The sequence below is a fragment of the Filicampus tigris genome, chromosome 17, assembly GCF_054856515.1.
Source record: "Filicampus tigris isolate MCC_2025a chromosome 17, RoL_Ftig_1.0, whole genome shotgun sequence".
Taxonomy (NCBI): Eukaryota; Metazoa; Chordata; class Actinopteri; order Syngnathiformes; family Syngnathidae; genus Filicampus; species Filicampus tigris.
This window is the reverse complement of record NC_141233.1, coordinates 15,443,028-15,462,546: the sequence shown is the minus strand read 5'-3', so window position 1 is coordinate 15,462,546 and position 19,519 is coordinate 15,443,028. Positions and strand designations below refer to the sequence as shown.

Genomic DNA, 19,519 nt, shown 5'->3' with positions numbered 1-19,519 from the left:
TTTACGTTGAACTTTTTGATTTGAGCTTTGCTCAAGTATGCAGCAAGTGCACTTGATTGTTAATGGCGGTTAAGCGCCAACCAACGTGAATCATGAAAGGCAATCGTCTGTGTGCTTGTGGCACGTTTACAAACTTCACTATTTCCAAAGAATTTCAAGCTTGCCTCAACTTTTTGTACAATTCTCAGGCTATACAAGTTCCTGTGTTCGTGTGACACTTGAAGTCATTTTCCCAGCTGTTGGCCCAAGCTGCTTGCATTGAAGGCAATGGGCTGAGCAATCCAGCAGCTGGCGCTATTCTGGCTCGTCAGTTTGCGTGTGGCGCTCGACATTCGCTTTGTGATGCTCGTTACTGCCTTCTACGGGACTGGAGGGGAATGACATAGTGGGCATTGTCACGAAACAAGTCAGACTTGAGCGAGATGGTGGAAAAAAGCTACAGAAGTGATCAAATGTGGGATAATACGAAATCAAAATACAGAAGACTAAAACACGACAAAGCATCTTTTGGCGTCTTTGAAGTGTGAAATTGAGTAAATATTTGCGCTTATAGGAGTCCTCCATTCGTCATTGCTGTTTTTCTTAACGCTTGTGTTTAGCAGGCAGACAGACAATGTGTTTTTGTTTGGAGCGTCTAAGGTTTCTTTTGGCTGTTTCTTGCTCCTCCTCCGGTTTTTGTGAAGAATCAGGTCGAGCCAGAAAGATGAGGTGTCGTCCTCCCTGCTTTGTTTGCATTCGGGCGAGAATCCACCTGACTCGGGCTGGCTCGGGTGGGCGTGTCCAAGCATTGCCGATTTTCGGAGCATTAAGAAGAGGACGATGCGAACGCAGCTGCTGGGCGTGCTGCTGGGCCTGCTGGGTCTGCTGGGCACGGGTCTGATCTGCGGGCTGCCCGCCTGGAAGGTGACGGCCTTCGTGGGCTCCAACATCGTGACGGCGCAGGTTTTCTGGGAAGGCTTGTGGATGAACTGCGTCATCCAGAGCACGGGACACGCGCAGTGCAAGGCCTACGACTCCGTCCTGGCTCTGCCTCGCGACCTGCAGGCCTCCCGGGCGCTGGTGCGTATACGCGCGCACCTACGAGCACGAGCATGAGTGGCCCACAAAAGCAAGACGATTGGTTGCGCTTTGCCTTACCACGGGCCACGTTTTTCTCCACTGCTGCAAGACACAAGCGAATTTCTCCATGAGAGTATTTTCCTTCTGGATGAATAAACCATCCATCCATCCATGTACACGTCTCTGAACTAGTTGGACAACTTTGGCTTACTTTTGCATATTAGGGCAGCTACATGTTACTAGTGAGGCAAAACTGTGCGCAAGTTGAGTTGAAGTGAAGTGTTTGGTGCTAGTTTGAGAGTGGCATTAGTTGTATAGAAGCACACAGTTGTCATTTTTGCTGCTGTAGTGACACCTCCTGCAATGCCAACTTTGCCCTATTTTGAGTAGCTGGAACTTGGATATGAAGAACATGGAATACATTTTTTATTTCCATAAATGCTTCAACATGACAGCTTGAGGTCCCTGTGCTAAGCCAAAAGTGGCGCTAATTAGGAAAATGTGTACTAGTGGTGCGCTGAATTGTCTTCGGGTATGGCGCAAAGAGTGTACTAGTGCTAAATGTGTTGAGGCCTTCCCGCAGGTGTGCGTGTCACTGGCGGTGGGCGCACTGGCGGTGGGGCTGAGCGTGCTGGGCGCCCGCTGCACCACCTTCCTGCGCCACGATTGGCCCACCAAGAACAACGTGGGCCTGTCGGCGGGCGTGGCCTTCGTGCTGGCCGGCGTCCTGTGCGTGATTCCCGTCAGCTTGTCGGCCCACGCCATCATCACGGGCTTCTTCGACCCGCTGCCCTCCGAGGAGCGCCGCGGCGAGCTGGGCGCCTCCATCTACGTGGGTTGGGCATCGGGGGCGCTGCTCATCATCGGCGGGGTGCTCGTGTGCTCCGTCTACACGTGCTGACGGCGTTCTCGATCTCAGCACGCCGATTCGCTTTGTGGACTTTTCTAGTTTTGGTGGCAGCTTTTCCAACATGCGTTTCGTGCACAAATTGCACCGTTGATCAGTAATGTAGCAAAAACTGTTGAGGTCACGTGAAGAAAGACAAGGAGGAGACCAGTAGTGGAGTCAGGTGCAAGCGTTAATGGTTCTCGCGGTTGGCTGTCAAAGGCTGTGTTTTGTATTTAAAACGAGAATACTAGTTGCTTGAGACAGGCCCGCTAGCTTAACGCTAGCATGAATGGGAAATGTTAGTTTCATGCTAACAGTTAATGTTGATAATGGTTTTCTTAGATCTGAGACATTTGAACACAAATGGTGGAACAACACATGCAGACAGATAAAACAATACACACATGCATATATTATTTACCCTCTATGAATAAAATGACAAATGTCACAGCATTTTACTTACAATAGAAGAGAAAGAAGAAATCTATACTTCTTTGTTTATGTCTGCATGACTGTATTATACAGTGCTGCCTCCGGTGGCCAAAGCAGGCACTGCAGAAGGAACATCACACCCAATTGGATTGCAGCACTCAATCAGACTTACATTTCATTCCTTACATTCCACTAAATGTTGTTATGGCTCCGTTTTATAAAGTACATAGATTAAAACACTCAAACACAATTTGGGGTTTGTATCTTGGGGACATTCATTTAAGTTGCGGGCCACGTCATCATCATCATCACTATTATGGACTGCAGGTTTCAACTTACATGTCTACATAGCCGTATTCTGTATTTATATATTTTTTAAAATGCATGTTTTAAAATATAATTACTTGTAAATAAAAGAACATTATTGTCAGCTTTGCCGCACTTGTATTTTACAGTGACAAGTAACCAATCACATTCAAAGTCATAGCAATTTCTCCTCCCAATCACTTGGGGGCGCCAGATGAGACACAAGTGCTTGACGGTATATTCACATTGATCAATTCAACAATTACCGTATTCAACTACTGCCAGTGTAGATTTTCAGTCATTTAAGTGGCCGTTCAGTTAGATGAATGACTAAAAAAAAAAAAAAAAAAAAAATTATGAATCAATACATTTTAACGAACCAAATGAAAAAAAAAAAACCCCTGCAAATTTGGAATTAATTTACAGGACTCTTAATTGTGTAAACGCTCGGTGGGCCACATTAAAGAAGGTGAGCGCCCCCCCCCCACAGATGGCAACTCAATAGATGGATTACAGATTATTCAAAATATACCTCACACACACACACTGTGAGGGAGGGAACAGGAAGCGATGATGTGGTGGTGTGAGGCTCCGCCCCCTGAGCTCCCTAAAGAGCAGGTGCGGTCGCCTCCACCCGCCTTCAGCGAAGTCACTCTCAGGTGACACCAAGCGAAGGACGCGCCGCGGACGAGCTTCAGACAACAAAAACAGCAGAGAGGAGAACACGCGTCACATGCGGAGCGCCAACAGCAGCACGTCCCACCAAGAAGAACAACAAGACATCTGAGGTGCGTTGTGGAAAACAAATGAGCCATTGTCATCCTTGCAGTCGAGCGGTTGGTTTCCTTTTCAGTAGTAGAGGACAGTAGTGACAGTCAGGCAGCATGTTGACATGTCAAACACAACCTTTTCTTTCTCTTTTCTACTCGCCCCCAAGAACAAGCAAAATCGATCGGCATGGGAGGACATCATGTCTCTTCGGACATCGGAACATGGGGAGGGGGCAGGGGGCCTTCCATCTTTGTTGCAAATGATTTCAGGTTTTTCCAGCTTAGCGGGCGCCGTCAGCTCGGACATCCGCAAGTGGCCGACTCTGAATCGAGTGAACGCTCGAGTCTTCCCGCGAAGTGTTGCGGCGAAGACGTCACAGAGATGCTCTCACTGGAAGTTGTTAATTGACGCCATGTTTGCGAACGTGTCGAATGAATTATTGGTGTGGGACAAACTTGCCCGTTGAACCAGCGATTTTCTGGAGATCCTTGCTTGTGATTGTTCAACTTCAATGATTTTCCGGTAACTGGAAGCAAACATCCACACGGCGCTCAAATCGTCGCTATCCTGTGAAAAGCATTAATGTCCAATTTTGTAAAAAAAAAAAAAGTAATTTTCACGTTAATGCGATGTCTGTAATGCGGAAACGCCATTCAACGTAAAAATAAGAACATTGAAAAAAAAATGCACATAAGTGTTTTTCACAGGACAGCGACGAAATGATGTTTTGTCCTGTCCCATCTAGAGGTGCAACAATGAATCGGCAGCAATTGACATTTAAATTGATCAGCAACTATTTTTGTAATCGATTGACAGTACTGTCTCAATTGATTCCAGCCTCTCAGCAGAAAATATTCTCCGATTTCTGTCGTCCGCCCGGAAAGATCTTGGCAAACATCTGCTTTGACTTTGGAAAACGACGGTCAACATTTTTGCCGCCGATTTTCTGACAGATGGTACGGACTGAATCATCATCAATTCATGGGCAAAATAAAAGCCAGTTTAATGTATTATCCCCCAAAAATCGTTATATGCAGCCATAGCAATTTGTCGTTAGAATAATTGATTGTCCGAATATTCCATTTCGCCGCCCGCAGTTCCATAGTCGAACTCTAACCGACCACCAACGACTAGCCGATCCGCGTCAGGCAAACACCACGCACAAACATTCTGCTCCTCCGATAACCGATGTCTGGTCCTCCGGCGCAGGCGGTCGTCATGGCGTCGACGGGCACGCAGCTGCTGGGGAGCGGCCTGTGCCTGCTGGGCTGGGCGGGCGTGATCATCAGCTGCCTGCTGCCCATGTGGCGGGTGACGGCGTTCGTGGGCAGCACCATCGTGACGTCGCAGACCATCTGGGAAGGCATCTGGATGAGCTGCGTGGTCCAGAGCACAGGCCAGATCCAATGCAAGCCGTACGAGTCCATGTTGGCGCTGAGCGCCGACCTGCAGGCGGCCCGCGCCCTCACCGTGCTGGCGGCGGTGACCGGCGCCGCCGGTCTCATCCTGGCCTTCGTCGGGGGCAAGTGCACCCGCTTCCTGGACCGGGAGGGGTCCGGCTCCAAAGGCAGGGTGGCGGTGGCAGCAGGGGCGGTTCTGATACTAGCGGGATTGCTGTGTTTGATTCCCACCTCGTGGGCGGCCGGCGCTGTGGTCCGCAAGTTCTACAGCGCAGCCGTCGACGCTCAGCGCCGTGAGATTGGCGCCTGCCTCTACATTGGCTGGGGGGCGTCCATCCTGCTGATCCTGGGAGGGGGGCTGTTCATCAGCTCCGCGTGCCCCCTCGAAGCGCAGAGCGCCGACAAGAGCCCGTCCGTTCGATACCTGATGGTCCGCTCGTCCACAGGCTCCCTCCGCAGGGTTCCAGCCACGAGGCCCACCGGGACCATTTTCAGTGGACCTCCCAGCTACCGGCCGGCTTCCGCCAAGTCCGAGCCGCCCGGCGGGACCGCCTGGGGTCACGTCGGACAGAACTCGGAGAGGTCCTGGGCGCCGTCCACAAAGTCTCAGCTGAAGCGAATCGACTCGCCGCAAAGCGACACCCCGTCTGCCGAGTCTCACCTGAAGCCAGACAAGCAGGACCACAACAAGACTTTGGACTCTGATGGGAGCCAACATGAAGATGCATCCTCCAACCCTTCAAAGACCTACCTCTGACCTCGACCTGACACACCAAAGATCTGAACTCGTTGTCTCTTTGACATGACAGATCAAAGTCCTACTGTTGATCTGGACTAACTCTTATCTGTCGACTCCAAAGACCTAGACCAACCTTTTAATACTTCAAAGTCCCAAATCAAATACCCGAATCAACGTGTGACGTATGGTACATCACCGACCTGGACTAGCTGTCTCTTTGGCATGAACTAACTCTATTTGACGGATCAAACGCCAACCATTGACCTGGACTAATTCTTACTTATACACATCAAAGACCTAAACCGACTGTTTAATCCTTGAAAGTCCTACTTTTTGATGCCGAACCCTAACACTAACTTGACTAACCTGGCCCTACGTTTGATGTGGGACTTGATACACCAAAGACCTGAGCCCCACCATTGCCCTGGACGAATAACTCTCAACCGCATGCATCAAAGACTTTAATATGATATTGATGACGCACTGCTTGGAGACAGCGGCACTGGAGAGACAACAGGAAGTAGACGTTGAGGTTTCTCTTTAGGGGCGAGCAGGTCGGATAGGGTTAGTACAGAGTTCATGCGAGGGACTGCCAAGGTTACATGAGATCTTTTGGAAGGACTGGTCTTCCATGGTTTGGACACGTCCAGAGGAGACCGAGTGAGTATATTGGTAGAAGGATGGTGAGGATGGAGCAAGACAGGTCGGGGAAGACCTAAGCGAGGCTTGACAGATGACGTGAGGGAAGACATGAGGGCACTTGGCGTTGAGAGAGGAAGATGCAGGTTTACATGGAAAAGGATGACGCGCTGTGGTGAAGAGGAAGAGACATCAAAGACCTAGACAAACTATTTATTGCGTCCCAAGTTCTTCCTGGACTAAATCTTGACTTGACCCAACTGTAGTTGATGTTTTCTTTGGTCTTTTGTGTCTTTGTTGTGTTCTGTGAAACCTGACCTCAACTCTGTCTTCAACTGCATTTCCTGTTCCTGTTTGACAATGGGTGATTTTATATTGAAATGAAAATGTGATATTTTTAACTCTTAACCTGATAGCAAAATGTTTTTTTTTTCCTGACCAGACCAGACTGTTCTTTGTGATTTAGTAAGACACCCCCCCCCCCCCCCATCCCCGAAACATCCTAGACACATCAATGTGCACTTGTATAAAATGTTTGCAGTAAACCTTGAACGAGTGTAACCGTGAATGTTTTGAATCGTTTACTTTTGGACCGGATGTATTTTGAATGAAGGCCAATAAATATGAGCGGAGAAGATGGCAGGTGCTCGCGAGGCCTGAAGTCTGATCAGTTTTGCTTGCGGCCGGCCAAACTGGTTTGACAGAAAGTCTGCTGCTGTCTTTGCGAACGCCAAAATGGTTTCACTCGTCGCATCATAATACCTTTTGACGTTGCTCTTCCGTGTTCTCTAGTTACCTATGGGCAAATCAAATGTGGGACCACTTGAAATGACATTTATTCATGTGCTGTGTCACAGTCAACGCTTCTGAAAGAAATGCACACATGCGGAAAAGGACCACGGTATCCGCATAAAACCGTGAAAAGCTCAAGCTTTGTGCCCTATGTACCATTGCAGTGTAGCGTGTTAGAGCTTTTGCAAGACATAAACACATCCAGGGATGTATCCGCGCTCACGGTCGGTGATCCCTTGCTCAAAATCGCTCAGGTTGCTCACGTCAACGAGGCGCCACAGTCCCTCGTCCTCCATTTGCTTCATCTCGCCCTCCAAGGCCACCTTGTAGTCGAGGTTGTCGCGGTTAGCCCGGGTGGTCATGCAGATGAGGCCTCCTGTGCGGTCACAAGTCAGTTTGAGACCGGAAAAGAGTCCGAAGCCATCAATGGAGTCTAAAGCGTCCTCACCCTGCTTGGCGACCTGACACAGCTCGCGAATCAAGTCCACTTGAATGTGACTTGCACTCAGGCCGCCAGCAATTATCACGACATCAAAGTCACCTGCGGGGGGGGGAGACGATCACGGATGAATGCCTTCACGGGAGGATCACTCACACTGGGGCGGTTCACAGCTGAGTCAGAAGCAGTCAATCAGCACCTCCAAATCGGAGACCTTGGTATTCGGTGGAGTACTGTTACTATTTCTAGGTCGGGAGTTCGGTGGGGGGGAGATACTGTCCCCAGATAAGTAGAACAAGATGCCTCACTCGTAACATGGAGTTGTCCTATAGAAACATCATGCAGTGGACGGACGGACGGACGGATGGATGGATGATACCTGAAGGAACGGGAATGGGCTGGTCCCCCAGCACGGCCATCTTGAGGTCTTGGTACAAGCCTGTTTGTCGGGCAAGTTGCAGCATCTTCTCGCTGCCGTCGACGCCCACAAAACGCTGAAATCCCTCCCGCTTCATCTGCGCCACACGCGTGCTTCTTATCAACACTTGGGACTTTTGAGTCCGTTGGCGAACAAGAGCGAGCGTCACTCCGACGGATCTCTTCACGTAAATCACGGTACCCACCATCTTGGCCACCATGCCCGTGCCGCAGGCCACGTCCAGCACCATCGCCGCTTGGCGATCGCCGCAGAAGTGGGTGGAGATGTGGCTTGCTGCCAGACTCGGCGCGCGGTACTGAATGAGTCCGACGTCCTGTTGAATGGATGGCAAAAAACAGCAATGAGTAAACTGTTGGAATAAAACTGTTTAGTTTAAATGTGTGCGCGCATCATTCACGCAAAACAACCAGACATGTTGTGTGTCAATATTTCTTTCGTTTTTTTGTGTGTTTTTTTTGCGTTGTTGTAGTTTTTGAATAGTTTCAAATCGATGACAACATGCCCAGCTGTTGTGTGTAAAGGTGTACGAATCGGAGTGGACAGGAGTTCAAATTCTCAATTCCAAGAGGGAGACGTTTTTCTGAAATTCCTTCCTACCTGTCAAGACGTCCTATCAATGCCCAAGTGCGTGTGTGGGTTGGGGTTAGGGTTAGGCTTAGGCCTTTTGGCAGAACAGGCCGCCAAATTAGACTCCGGTATGAAGTTTCGCACGGGTGGGACATTTTGGTAGGGCTGCTTCAAACCACAGGAGGAGCCTGCGGGCTGCAAGCTATTCAACTGACAAGATTGGACAGAAGAATCAGGAATGCCCGCTGTTGCGGTGCTCATTTCATATCTGGTAAGTTATCGCAGTCTTTTGGTTTAACTTAACCTCTATGTCTTGAAATGTCGAGTAAGTGGTCAGGTTTTTGTGCAATTATGGCAAGGGGTTGAGCAAACGCTGTTTGCTACGAGTGCTAGCCAGTAACTTGTAGCTAAGAAACTCAGCTAGGATGATCTTCGGTGCAGACTAGCTCCGTGTAACTCTAGCTCTGAATTTGTTAGCATTATTGTTTGTGAGCTTTACTTTAGCATTCCCCCTGGGTATCCTAGAACTCGTCAGCAACTTAAACATAGCGCTACAACGCAGTCCCACCGAGATTGTCATCAGAACATTTTGACGCGGTTCCCTATATAATAAGCAACCAAAACAAACTAGTGGACTAGCTGGCGACGATACTCAGTTAGCTGTACATTTCTCCTTTCTGTTGGCGATGGCCCAAGCAGGGCTCAGTTTAATCGCTAGTGTAAACACTGACTAGGTTCCTCGACGAAATAAAGATGAACAGCGGGCCACTTTGCAACGTCTTCCTCCCACTTTGTAATCCCATAAGGATCGGAAAGTTGATTTCCACTGGGGAAGGTGTTTTTTTTTTTTTTTTTAAGTGCTTTTCACGATCCTTGAGTTTAGGCTCTTTCTTGTAGGCTTGTGTTTTTGCGCCAACAATGCACGCTCATCCTGATTACCTTATACAGTATTTGTATCAAACTGAAAATGGGTCTATTAAAGCCTCCGTGTACTGAAGTGATGAGCGATCATAGCGAACGAGACAATCAGTGAATAAATGGCAAGCAGTGAAACGGATGCAATGTCAGATGATGCAATCATCTGAACAGATGAAGTCACGCATGATGTGATCATGCGTTGAAGACCTGCTCATAGGTTTCGGCCCATCGGTCGTAGAAGTCGATCTTGTCCTCCACAGATCTGGTGCTGTGCAGGGATAGGAGGATGCCTCTGGCTATTTCAAACGTGCGCGGGTCGGCAGATGACATCGTGCACGCGCGCCTGTCAAGCAGACCAGCGACAACTCACGACGTGTGAAATGCAAATAAAGATAAAGTTTAGTCGGACTCGCCGACGGACGGACGACACAAAACATGCTTTTGAACGCCGTATTTCACATTACATACACGCAAAACACATTTTTATACGCGGTATTTCACATTACGCTGACGTAATTGTGGCATCAGTCTAACGCAATAAAGGTCCGCGAACGAAGCAAAATTAACGCTCGTAGTTAAAAAGGTACGCAGTTCTTTTGGGGCTTACCTGGCAAGCAGAAAAAGAGTGAGTCGACGTCCAGAGGAGGAGTCAGTACACTGAGTGCAGTGACAGAATTCCTTGCATGTGAAGTGCAGAGCACAACTTGGAAAGTTGAAACCACGGATGGTTTGCCTTTGGTCGCCTGAAGAGGGCGCACCCATAGACAGTACAGTAAAGCTAATAGAGCCCTCTTTCACGGGCCAGTGCTTTGCGAGGAGACATCCGCCATATTGAATGTGTCAGACACGCACCGTCACATAAAAATGCAAGTCAACGGAACCCAAATTGTGCACAAACTTAGGCCTCGTGCCTCCCATTCACACAGAAATGTATTTGGGAAATATATAGGCACCATTTTGAGAATGTTTGTGTTCACATGAATGGGAGGCTGTCACAAGGACAAGAAAGTAAAGTACACGTTCCTAATCATGTAGGGCTTCCTAAAACAAGGTTGAAATTTGACCAGCTCGATGTAAACTAATTTAGGATTAATTTGTGAAGATCAAGTACAAACATGTTAATTGAATGTAAGAGAGAGTAAATGAGTGAACATATTAAGCTCCTGCTGCGTCTACTTTGTTCAAATAATACAAAGAAAACAGATTGAATGTATTTTATAATTTGTTTCAATGGAATTTGGGCAACAAAATGAACTGATGTTTATCCAATGATTCGTGTGTGTGTGTGCGTGTGTATGTATGTGCGTGCGTGTGCGTCTGCGTGTGTGTGTGTGTGTGTGTTTGTACTGAGAGGCGGCCCTTCCAAGCGCTTATTTTATTTTCATTTATTTGTACTTATTTTATCCCAATACACTTATTTTTTATCTAATTAGTTTATCTGTTTCTCAAATGAGTGCGTGTGTGTGAATGGGTAAATGAGAGGAATTAGTTTTTGCACTTGTTTAGTGTGTCACTGATAGTGTAGCGGTACACTCGCCTGAGTTGTGTGCGGGCAGCGTGCGATCGGTTCCCGCTCAGTGACGGTCTTAATGTGTGTGCCCTGCGACTGGCTGGCGACCAGTTCGGGGTGTAGTCTGCCTTTCGCCCATTGTCGGCTGGGATAGGCTCCAGCACCTCCCCTGCGACCCTGTACACTTGTACAGGATAAGCGGCTTGGAAGATGACACGAGTTGTTTAGTGTTACTTTGCAGATCTGACACGATATGGCGTATGCGCTGACTTCTTACAACAGTCCAGTCTGTTCGACGCGCCATCTATCTCGCTACACAGTCTTTGTGTAGAAAAAAAAAAAAAATACTATTGCTATTTTTTTCTAATTTTGCTTATGATTTATAATTTCATCCAAATCCTTGATTCTGCTAAAGCCTGTAGTTGTCGATGGCACCTGTAGGGGGCGCCTTCTCTTCTATTCGCTCCTTTACGCCTTTACGGAGTCCAAACAAGCTTGTGGCTTGTCCTGTCCTCAACTTTAGCGACGCGCTAACAAGCAGCTAACACACTTTTTCTGCAGCTGTTTGTGGAAAAAAACGCAAGCAGACGAGGAGTCGCTTTATGTCTCTGTTTAGTGATGGAGTCTTGCGAAAAGTTGCCGAATTGTTTGAGTCGCTTTCGGTGCGTTTTCGTGCACTAGTTGAAGCTGGCGTTGGAGCAAGTTAGCTTAGCATCAAGCCGACAAACAACAACAACTAAAAAGTCTCCTTCAACTTGTTTGGCCGCCAGAAACATTTCTCATTTCTCTCTGGTAATGAGCCTTGTCTGCATTCGGGGTTTTTTATCGTAGTTATGTGTCATCATTTGTATTTTACGAAACTTTTTTTTCCTCTGGGGGGAGGGGGGGACTAGGAAAGTGTTTTGTGTTGTTGAGGCGTGAAAATGCTGAAAATGGTCTTTGCTTCCCCGCAGGTTTGCCTGACAGCCGCGCATCACAATGTCCATTTTAGGCTTAAAAAAGAAACAGCCAAAGACTTTCAAAGTCAAAGTCACCACCATGGATGCTGAGATGGAGTTCAGTTGTGAGGTATGGCGTCACAGACCCACTCGAGTCAAGTCCGAGATTGATTTCGAAATGCTTCCTGTTGGAAGACGATTGCTGGAAATACGTACGCACATCTTTGTAGGACTCATTTGTGGAGATACATCGTTAAATGATTTTTCACTTTTTTTTTTTATTTTTCCAGATTGTTTTATTTAGATTTTTTTTTTTTTGTGGGGACGGAGCTAAAACAGTGCCCTGTGACACACAGGAGTCTGGCGTGAGTTGGGATGTATTCCATCCCACCGGAGGCTTTACGCCGATATATATTTGCGGCTCAATAATGTAGTTAGTGTAGGCATGGAAAAGATGCTGGATGTAGCATCCCTTTTCCCGGGTGGCAATAATGGTGTTTGATTGACATCTTAGCGTAGGCACGGGCCCCTTATTCGATTTTCACGTGTGATAACCGTGAGCAAAAATATCACCATATCAACGGCGTGCTCTGGAACACACAGCTGCTTGTTGTCATCAAAGCTGTTCCAAACGTTGCTGTTGCGCTTTTGTCATTCAGGTCAAGTGGAAAGGCAAAGACTTGTTTGACCTGGTGTGTCGCACGGTGGGCTTGAGGGAGACCTGGTTCTTCGGCCTGCGCTACACCGTCAAGGACACGTATGCGTGGCTCAAACCTGACAAACGAGTGAGTGCCGCAAAGGAAGAAAGAAAACGGCAACGAAAAAATCTGGATTGGATGCTAGCATGTTATTGTTGTTCGGTTTCAACTGAAATGTTCCCCCCCAGGTCCTGGACCAGGAGGTTCCTAAAGACTCGCCCATCACATTTCACTTCCTTGCCAAATTCTTCCCAGAGAAAGTTGAAGAAGAACTCGTCCAAGAAATCACACAGCACCTCTTCTTCTTGCAGGTTCTTTCCTTAAAGCCCAAGTCAAGTCAAACATTTTTCTGGACAATAAGATGTTCTATGGCGTTCGGATGAATATTGCCTTTGTGGAATATGAATGTGTTAATTTGTCGTTTTTGTTTTTTTATTTGGCTTATTGCTGACTTGCTTTTGTTTCTTCGCTTCAGGTGAAAAAACAGATCTTGGATGAGGAGATTTTCTGCTCTCCCGAAGCTTCTGTTCTTCTGGCCTCGTACGCCGTCCAAGCCAAAGTAAGTCGGCACGCCGCGTCGCCTCGTTAATGAACGTACGGCGAGCAGGACCGTCATTTTCTTTCCTTGGGTTGTTCCAGTACGGCGACTACGACCCCAACTTCCACAAGCCGGGCTTCCTGGCGCAGGATGAACTTCTGCCCAAAACAGTAAGTGACGGCGCGTGACCGTTGCCATGTCGACACGCGCCAGAGGAGGGCGCTCAACTGTGACTCTCATAACACGTTTGGCGTTCCAAAATGTCAAGCAGCTCACACAATCTTTTCAAGTGGATTCTTTTTTTTATTGTTTCAATAACTTTTTCTTCCCCGCCGTGGGGGCAATAAAGTTTTCCCTTGAACGGACTAGTGTCAAATTCTTTTTTTTGCCGTCTGGGTGTCAGGTGCTGATGCAGTACCAGATGACAGCCGGCATGTGGGAGGAGAAGATCACAGCCTGGTACGCCGAGCACCGGGGCATCGCCAGGTAACATCGGGCACACGGGGCCCAGCCGGTACCGGTCGGCCATGTTGTGGTGACGCTCGTGCCGTCGTCGCAGGGATGAAGCCGAGATGGAATATCTGAAGATCGCTCAGGACCTGGAGATGTACGGCGTCAGCTACTTCGACATCACCGTGGGTGCACCCGCCTCCCGATTTGGCTAACGTCTGCTCGGCGCGCGGCCGCTCACTCGGAGCTTTCCCCTTTTCCGGCGACAGCAAAACAAGCGCGACACGGACTTGCTGCTGGGCGTGGACGCGCAGGGGCTTCACATCTACAGCCCCAACAGCAAGCTCACCCCCAACAAGTCCTTTCCCTGGAGCGGCATTCGCAACATCTCCTACAGCGAGAAAGAGGCGAGCGGCCAACATGTCCGCCAAGCCCTCCTCCTCCTCCTCCTCTTGCCTTCCTTCTTGTGACGCTGCCGCCGTTTGCCGTTGCAGTTCACCATCAAGCCCCTGGACAAGAAGAAAGACGTCTTCAAGTTCTACTCGTCTCAGCTGCGAGTCAACAAGCTGGTGAGTCGGGCGGCGCCGGCGCCAGCGCGCTACGTGGAGACCGGCTTGATGCGCTCTCGCGTCTTCAGATCCTGCAGCTGTGCATCGGCAACCACGATCTGTTCATGCGGCGGCGGAAGGTGGACTCCATCGAGGTGCAGCAGATGAAGGCGCAGGCCAAGGAGGAGAAGGCCCGCAAGAAGGTGAAAACGTCGGCCCGGCCGTCCGAGGTTTGCCCGCGCTTGACGGCAGGCGGCGCTCGCTCTTCCTCCAGATGGAGCGGCAGATCCTGGCGCGGGAGAAGCAGATGCGGGAGGAGGCCGAGCGAGCCAAAGAGGAGATGGAGCGGCGGCTTTTCCAGCTGCAGGATGAGGCGCGCCTGGCCAACGAGGCGCTGGTGAGCTTCACGCTTTCTCCCGCGACACCGAAGAGCGCCCGCGAAAAGAGACGAGGTCAACAGGTTGGATTCGCAGTCGGTGAACGGAATGAGAGAATTTACATTCGGAGCCTCCAAATTTTAGATGCAGGAAAAACCCTGGCCCTGCTCGAGCGCAACCCTTTGTGCTAAACGGCGTAGCCCCCGCGGGCGCCCGCTACGCTCGGCATTTGAGTGAATTCCGCACGGGCTCGTCCTTCAGCTGCGCTCGGAGGAGACGGCCGACCTGCTGGCGGAGAAAGCTCAGATCGCCGAGGAGGAAGCCAAGCTGCTGGCCCACAAGGCGGCTGAGGCAGAGCAGGAGCGCCAGAGGTTGGAGGTCAACGCCATGAAGACCAAGGAGGAGAAGCGGCTGATGGAGCAGAAGATGAGGGAGGCCAAGCAGCTGGCCGTCAAGCTGGTGGAGCAGTCGGAGAGGAGGTAGCCCCGCGCGTCTGCGCCCTCGACTCAAACCCCCCCCCCCCCCCGTCGTCCCCGTCCTCACACCGCTTGTGCTTGCAGACTGAAGGAAGCGGACCACCTGAAGCAGGACCTCAGCGAGGCCAAGGACGCCGAGAGGCGGGCCAAGCAGAAACTGCTGGAGATCACCAAGACCACCTACCCGGTACGCGCGTGACACGGAAGCACACAGGTAGCATTTGCAACGCCCCTTTTGAGCCGTCGCCAGGCGAGCACAAGCGGGTTGAACCTCCGTCCGAGGTCAGCCGCGCCGTTAAACAAAAATGGTGCAACCACTCATGCGGAATCCTGTCAATCCAATTGACACGCCCCAAAATATAACTCCCCACCCCCCGAAATACCTTTGTCAAACAACAACTGTAGCTTTCATAATGAAAACAATTGGAGCTAATTTATCAAAGACTCATGAAATGGCTCCGTAAACATTCAACATCAATTTGAGCCTTCGAAAATGGACACGTTGAAGCCAATGCAAATGGGGCCCTGTCAACATGTTACAGTCCATGCGCACCCTCTAGTGGTAAAAAGTTTCAACTGCAGCCACATAACTGCAGAAGCTTCATGCTTAGGAAGAACACAACAACTGGCCTGAGCACACTGGCCGAAGCACCGTGATGACACGTCACGTGCCAATAACGCTCACTCACTCATTGTTGCATTCATTCATTCATACACCCAATATAGAGTTGATCGAGAGATGTGGAGGAAAGGAAAAAAATTCTTTTCATTCACGGCCCATGGGTTGGGAAGCACTAGGAACGTTTTTGCTTTGCGGACGTGCAAGTGGTGTTTAGGCTGAGTGCGGTATGAAAGAAGGAGCCCGCCAAACACTTTGCCAACGACTGCGTGCACATCAGCAGTTTGGCCGCATTTGAGCTTGAAAAGCCACACCAGAGTTTTTCTCCGCAACTGGCCACTTTGGCCCACCGAGGCCTGGCCCGGCCGCGGCGCCGTCTCACCCTGCTCGTTTTCTCTGGTGCTGTGTGTTCAGCTGATAGCCGCTTATTCGGCTCCGCCCCCTGCCGCCGTTCCCGCGCTCGCCTCGGCGCCCGCCGCGCCTCAGGAAGCCGACTCGCCCTACGAAGCCGCGTCGTCGCGTCTGGACTTTAAAGACTCGGACATGAAGAGGCTCTCCATGGAGATCGAGCGCGAGAGGTCACGCATGCGCGCAGCTCGCCTCTCGCTCGCTTCGTTTTTGTGTCTGTGACACTGATTGTGTGTGTGTGTGTGTTAGGCTGGAGTACATGGAGAAGAGCAAACATCTTCAGGACCAACTGAAGGAGCTCAAGTCTGAGATTGAGTCTCTGAAGCTGGAGGAGCAGCAGCAGCAGCAGCAGCAGCATCTTCATCATCCTCACCTTCCTCATCAGCAGGCGTCCGCCATGTACGCGCTGCACGACGGCAGGGCTTACATCCCGGAACCGCTCTACATTCCTCACGCCAACGTAAGCGCCCAAACATGCGTCGCCGTCAAGTGCAAGGCTTCCTACGCCGGGAACGCACGGAATCGCATTTTGTAACAGTCTGGAAGCGGAAAACTATTGTATAGAAAGCGAGTCATATTTTCAAGACTGTCACAAAATTACAAATTACGAACAGCTCCCAAAAATCGAGATTTTTTTATTTATTTAATTTTTTATTTTTTTAAGCAGAAGTCAAGCAAAACATTTTTTCAGCAGGCCCACTAGTTGAAAGACGGCATTCTGATTAATTTTGCATTTGTGGAATATAAATTAAGCAGCAAAATGCACTTGTTTTTAGCCATCTCTGGGGGCGGCCATTTTGTCTTCTGTCGACTGAAAATGACATCACAGCCGCTCACAACGGCTGACCTGTTTTCTGAATCTGAGCCGTGATTGGTCGTAACTTATATTCCCCGTGTTTCAACTTGTGGGCCTGCTGGGAACATATTCTTGAAAAAAAAAAAATGTGCGCGCGCTGACTTGCGCTTTAAAGGCGCTCGGAAGCGTTAAGGTGACAGGCGTCGGCGACTTGTTCACGGCGTCCTCCATTTTGTCTCGGCAGAGAAACTCGGCCTACGCGTCTCAGATGGCCTTCTTCGAGGAGGTGTGAGGAAGAGGAGCAAAAACGGGGCTTGGCACGCGTGGACTTTTGCAACACTAAAAGACTTTTGGGATCTTCTTGGACTTTGCCGCCAGGTGCCTTTTTGATGCTCTTGATTGGATTTCATTTCATACAACGCAGCTGACGCGTTTCAACTCGATCGCTTTCTGTTTTGCTTCTCCTCGCGTCTCTTTCTGCTGTTTTTCTCCTCGATGTTCTTCTGCTCAGCCGCGGTCGACTTGTCGTCCGGGTGATTTTTGGCTTTGCTCTCAAGTTTGATTGACGGCTGCGGGCTGTTTTGTTTTTGTTTTCGGCGACACCGCACGTCAGCGATCTTGACTCCGCCACCTTGTCTTTTGTTTTGCTTAATTTTGCATCTTTAAATCGTGATATTTATTTCTGTTTTATTTCATCACCAGGTTGACCTTTTCTTGTGTTTTCATTTGATGACTGAATTTTTTTTTCAATGATTTTCTACTGTACACATTTCAATAGAATTTGTTACATCTTACTTCTTCTCTGTTGTCTCACATGAAAATCTTGTTTGTTTTCATTTGCTTTTAGTTCGAGAGAAAAGTCTAAAACGCCCACAGAACTGCTAAAGAGTCGAATTTCACGTAGAAATCTTTTCACATTTGAAAAAAATACATTTCCTTGTTGTTGTTTTGATAAATATCTTAAAGTGGAATCAACGCCAATTTTTTTTTTTCAAGAATATGTTCTATGCAAGCCCACTAGTTGAAATAAGGCATTCTGATAAATATTGCATTTGTAGAATAAGTGTTAATCCACTCGTTTTTTAGCCATCGCTGGTGGCGGCCATTTTGTCACTTCTGTCGACTGAAAATGACATCACAACCGCTCACGACGACCAATCACGGCTCAGATTCAGAAAACGGGTCAGCCGTGATTGGTCGTTGTGAGTCGACAGAAGACAAAATGGCCGCCCCCAGAGATGGCTGAAAACGATTGCATTTTGCTGCTTAACTTAATATTCCACGGATGCAAAATCAATCAAAATGCCGTGTGTCAACTAGTGCGCCTACTGGGAACCTATTCTTGGAAAAAAAATATGTTTGGGTTGACGTCCTCTTTCAGAAGCATTTCCCCAGAGACTAAAACCCCCCTTTTCACACTGCACTCGCTCGGCAGCACAGCGATGACGACGACGGCGCCGCGGTTGCCAGCGTGCCTGCCAGCAAGTCAAAATGGAGATTTTGCCACGGGTTATACTCGACAACATGCAGCGTTCTTTGTTGCAAAAGAAAGCTTAGAACTTTTTTTAAAAAAAATTATTTATTATTTTTTTTTTTTTAAGGAGGGATGTCAATTACTTGCGAGTTTTTTTGCGCATCGGGACTGCCACCGTCTTGGTGGGCGAAGACGTATATGTTGGGGTTCCAATCTTTCTTGTGAAAGGTCCAAACAAAAAACGGCAGCCTCCTTCCATCTGCTGCTGCGGTGCTGAAACGTCAACCTGCGACGTGACGACTGTGTGACCTCCTTTCTCACATCTCCGGGGGTTGGGGGGGGGGGGGGGGGTGGTTGCAGAACAGTGCTGGAATGGAAAGTGGGTTGGGGGCCAGTTTTGAACATGCGGACGAGGGAAGAGGAGGGGCAGGGTTAAGTACACAAAACGGGTGTGGTGGTGGTCGTCGTCGTGCCGTGAACTTGCACAGGAGTGACTTTGAAATGCGGGGAGGAGGAAAAGGAAAGCTTTGTTTTGCGCTCTCATCTTTTTCTGCTCCCATGACTCACAAAGCTGCTGTGTTGCCATGGCAACAGCTTGCATTCATATTCTTGTCACTTAGCTGAACCACGTGCGGAGATGGGAGGTGAACAAAGGGGAGACAAAACACACACGTACACACTCGGGTCTTTTTTGGCGCGGGAGGCTCTCGTGTCCTTGACGTGTCCTCGGGGTGTCATGTTGCCGTGGTCCCGCGTGCACTCTCATCTTGTTTCATTTACACACACGCCAGTTGTGATGGCTCAGCATGGATTCACCTCTGCGTGCGTGCGTGTGTGTGTGTGTGCCCTTCAGTGCCGCAGACGTGTTTGGTTTTTGCGGCGCCGATGTAATCAGACATGAGGAGCAACAGGACATGAGCAGCATGAATGAGGAGGAGGAGGAGGAGGAGGAGGGCTGGTTTGGAGGAGGACGGCGAGATTGGATGCGTCGAGTTGGGAGGATGGAGGAGGCAGGACTCGCGCTGAGGAAGGAAGGAAGGAAGGAAGGAGAGTTGGAGGTCAGATGAGTGAGAAGATGGAACAGGAGACAGATGTGAGGTGGAGTGAGTGATGAAATGATGATGATGATGATGATGATGGGAGTAAATAGTGAGGATAAGTCGATTGAGGTACAAACGAGATTGACCAAAAGAAAGCAAAAGTGCAATATTGCGATTGGCAGCTGCTGCAGGGGTGATCTTATTGTGCAGCAATTTTTTTTTTTTTTGAACTTCTCCAGCCTGTTGTCATGGAGACC

General features: G+C 49.2%; 5 protein-coding genes across 6 annotated transcripts in view; 4 read left to right on the top strand and 1 right to left on the bottom strand.

The window, feature by feature from the left end:
- Positions 1-746: 746 nt before the first annotated feature.
- On the top strand, positions 747-2,810 carry LOC147133623 (claudin-4-like). The gene is made up of 2 exons (XM_086056993.1): positions 747-1,059; positions 1,643-2,810. The coding sequence occupies exons 1-2, from the start codon at positions 820-822 to the stop codon at positions 1,958-1,960; spliced, it is 558 nt and encodes a 185-aa protein (XP_085913119.1). The 5' UTR covers positions 747-819; the 3' UTR covers positions 1,961-2,810.
- A 278-nt stretch (positions 2,811-3,088) lies between these two features.
- On the top strand, positions 3,089-6,870 carry LOC147133622 (claudin-4-like). Of its 2 annotated transcripts, none has more exons than XM_086056991.1 (2): positions 3,089-3,474; positions 3,624-6,870. In XM_086056991.1, the coding sequence occupies exon 2, from the start codon at positions 4,646-4,648 to the stop codon at positions 5,612-5,614; it is 969 nt and encodes a 322-aa protein (XP_085913117.1). In that variant the 5' UTR covers positions 3,089-3,474; positions 3,624-4,645; the 3' UTR covers positions 5,615-6,870. The 2 variants fall into 2 exon arrangements, with proteins under 2 accessions (XP_085913117.1, XP_085913118.1); XM_086056992.1 differs by having other exon boundaries at positions 3,090-3,474; positions 4,667-6,870.
- Positions 6,871-7,055: 185 nt separating this feature from the next.
- mettl27 (methyltransferase like 27) lies at positions 7,056-10,038 on the bottom strand. The gene is made up of 6 exons (XM_086056994.1): positions 9,998-10,038; positions 9,598-9,733; positions 8,090-8,218; positions 7,846-7,981; positions 7,476-7,568; positions 7,056-7,403 (listed from the first exon to the last, which is right to left on the bottom strand). The coding sequence occupies exons 2-6, from the start codon at positions 9,718-9,720 to the stop codon at positions 7,201-7,203; spliced, it is 684 nt and encodes a 227-aa protein (XP_085913120.1). The 5' UTR covers positions 9,721-9,733; positions 9,998-10,038; the 3' UTR covers positions 7,056-7,200.
- Positions 10,039-11,863: 1,825 nt separating this feature from the next.
- On the top strand, positions 11,864-17,542 carry nf2b (NF2, moesin-ezrin-radixin like (MERLIN) tumor suppressor b). Its single transcript, XM_086012925.1, has 16 exons — positions 11,864-11,968; positions 12,498-12,623; positions 12,725-12,847; positions 13,012-13,095; positions 13,176-13,244; positions 13,478-13,560; positions 13,634-13,709; positions 13,794-13,931; positions 14,019-14,093; positions 14,162-14,275; positions 14,347-14,469; positions 14,711-14,928; positions 15,010-15,112; positions 15,959-16,122; positions 16,202-16,412; positions 16,993-17,542. The coding sequence occupies exons 1-16, from the start codon at positions 11,879-11,881 to the stop codon at positions 17,038-17,040; spliced, it is 1,845 nt and encodes a 614-aa protein (XP_085869051.1). The 5' UTR covers positions 11,864-11,878; the 3' UTR covers positions 17,041-17,542.
- Positions 17,543-18,690: 1,148 nt separating this feature from the next.
- The window catches only part of LOC147133619 (calcium-binding protein 8-like), a 12,803-nt gene continuing 11,974 nt past the window's right edge, over positions 18,691-19,519 (top strand). Inside the window, exon 1 of the mRNA XM_086012529.1 lies at positions 18,691-19,280. The gene's annotated coding sequence lies outside the window, so the exon portion shown is untranslated. The remainder of the gene's footprint in view (positions 19,281-19,519) is intronic.

What these genes read in the sequence shown, in the direction of transcription:
- LOC147133623 (XM_086056993.1), top strand. Translation starts at nt 820, where the DNA reads ATGCGAACGCAGCTGCTGGGCGTGCTGCTGGGCCTGCTGGGTCTGCTG. An exon ending in TGCAGGCCTCCCGGGCGCTG is followed by an intron (nt 1,060 to 1,642) that starts GTGCGTATACGC and finishes GCCTTCCCGCAG; the next exon opens with GTGTGCGTGTCACTGGCGGT.
- LOC147133622 (XM_086056991.1), top strand. Translation starts at nt 4,646, where the DNA reads ATGTCTGGTCCTCCGGCGCAGGCGGTCGTCATGGCGTCGACGGGCACG.
- mettl27 (XM_086056994.1), bottom strand. Translation starts at nt 9,720, where the DNA reads ATGTCATCTGCCGACCCGCGCACGTTTGAAATAGCCAGAGGCATCCTC. An exon ending in CGGGCATGGTGGCCAAGATG is followed by an intron (nt 7,982 to 8,089) that starts GTGGGTACCGTG and finishes CGTGTGGCGCAG; the next exon opens with ATGAAGCGGGAGGGATTTCA. An exon ending in GCCCATTCCCGTTCCTTCAG is followed by an intron (nt 7,569 to 7,845) that starts GTATCATCCATC and finishes CCCCCCCCGCAG; the next exon opens with GTGACTTTGATGTCGTGATA.
- nf2b (XM_086012925.1), top strand. Translation starts at nt 11,879, where the DNA reads ATGTCCATTTTAGGCTTAAAAAAGAAACAGCCAAAGACTTTCAAAGTC. An exon ending in GGCTCAAACCTGACAAACGA is followed by an intron (nt 12,624 to 12,724) that starts GTGAGTGCCGCA and finishes GTTCCCCCCCAG; the next exon opens with GTCCTGGACCAGGAGGTTCC. An exon ending in CGTACGCCGTCCAAGCCAAA is followed by an intron (nt 13,096 to 13,175) that starts GTAAGTCGGCAC and finishes GGGTTGTTCCAG; the next exon opens with TACGGCGACTACGACCCCAA.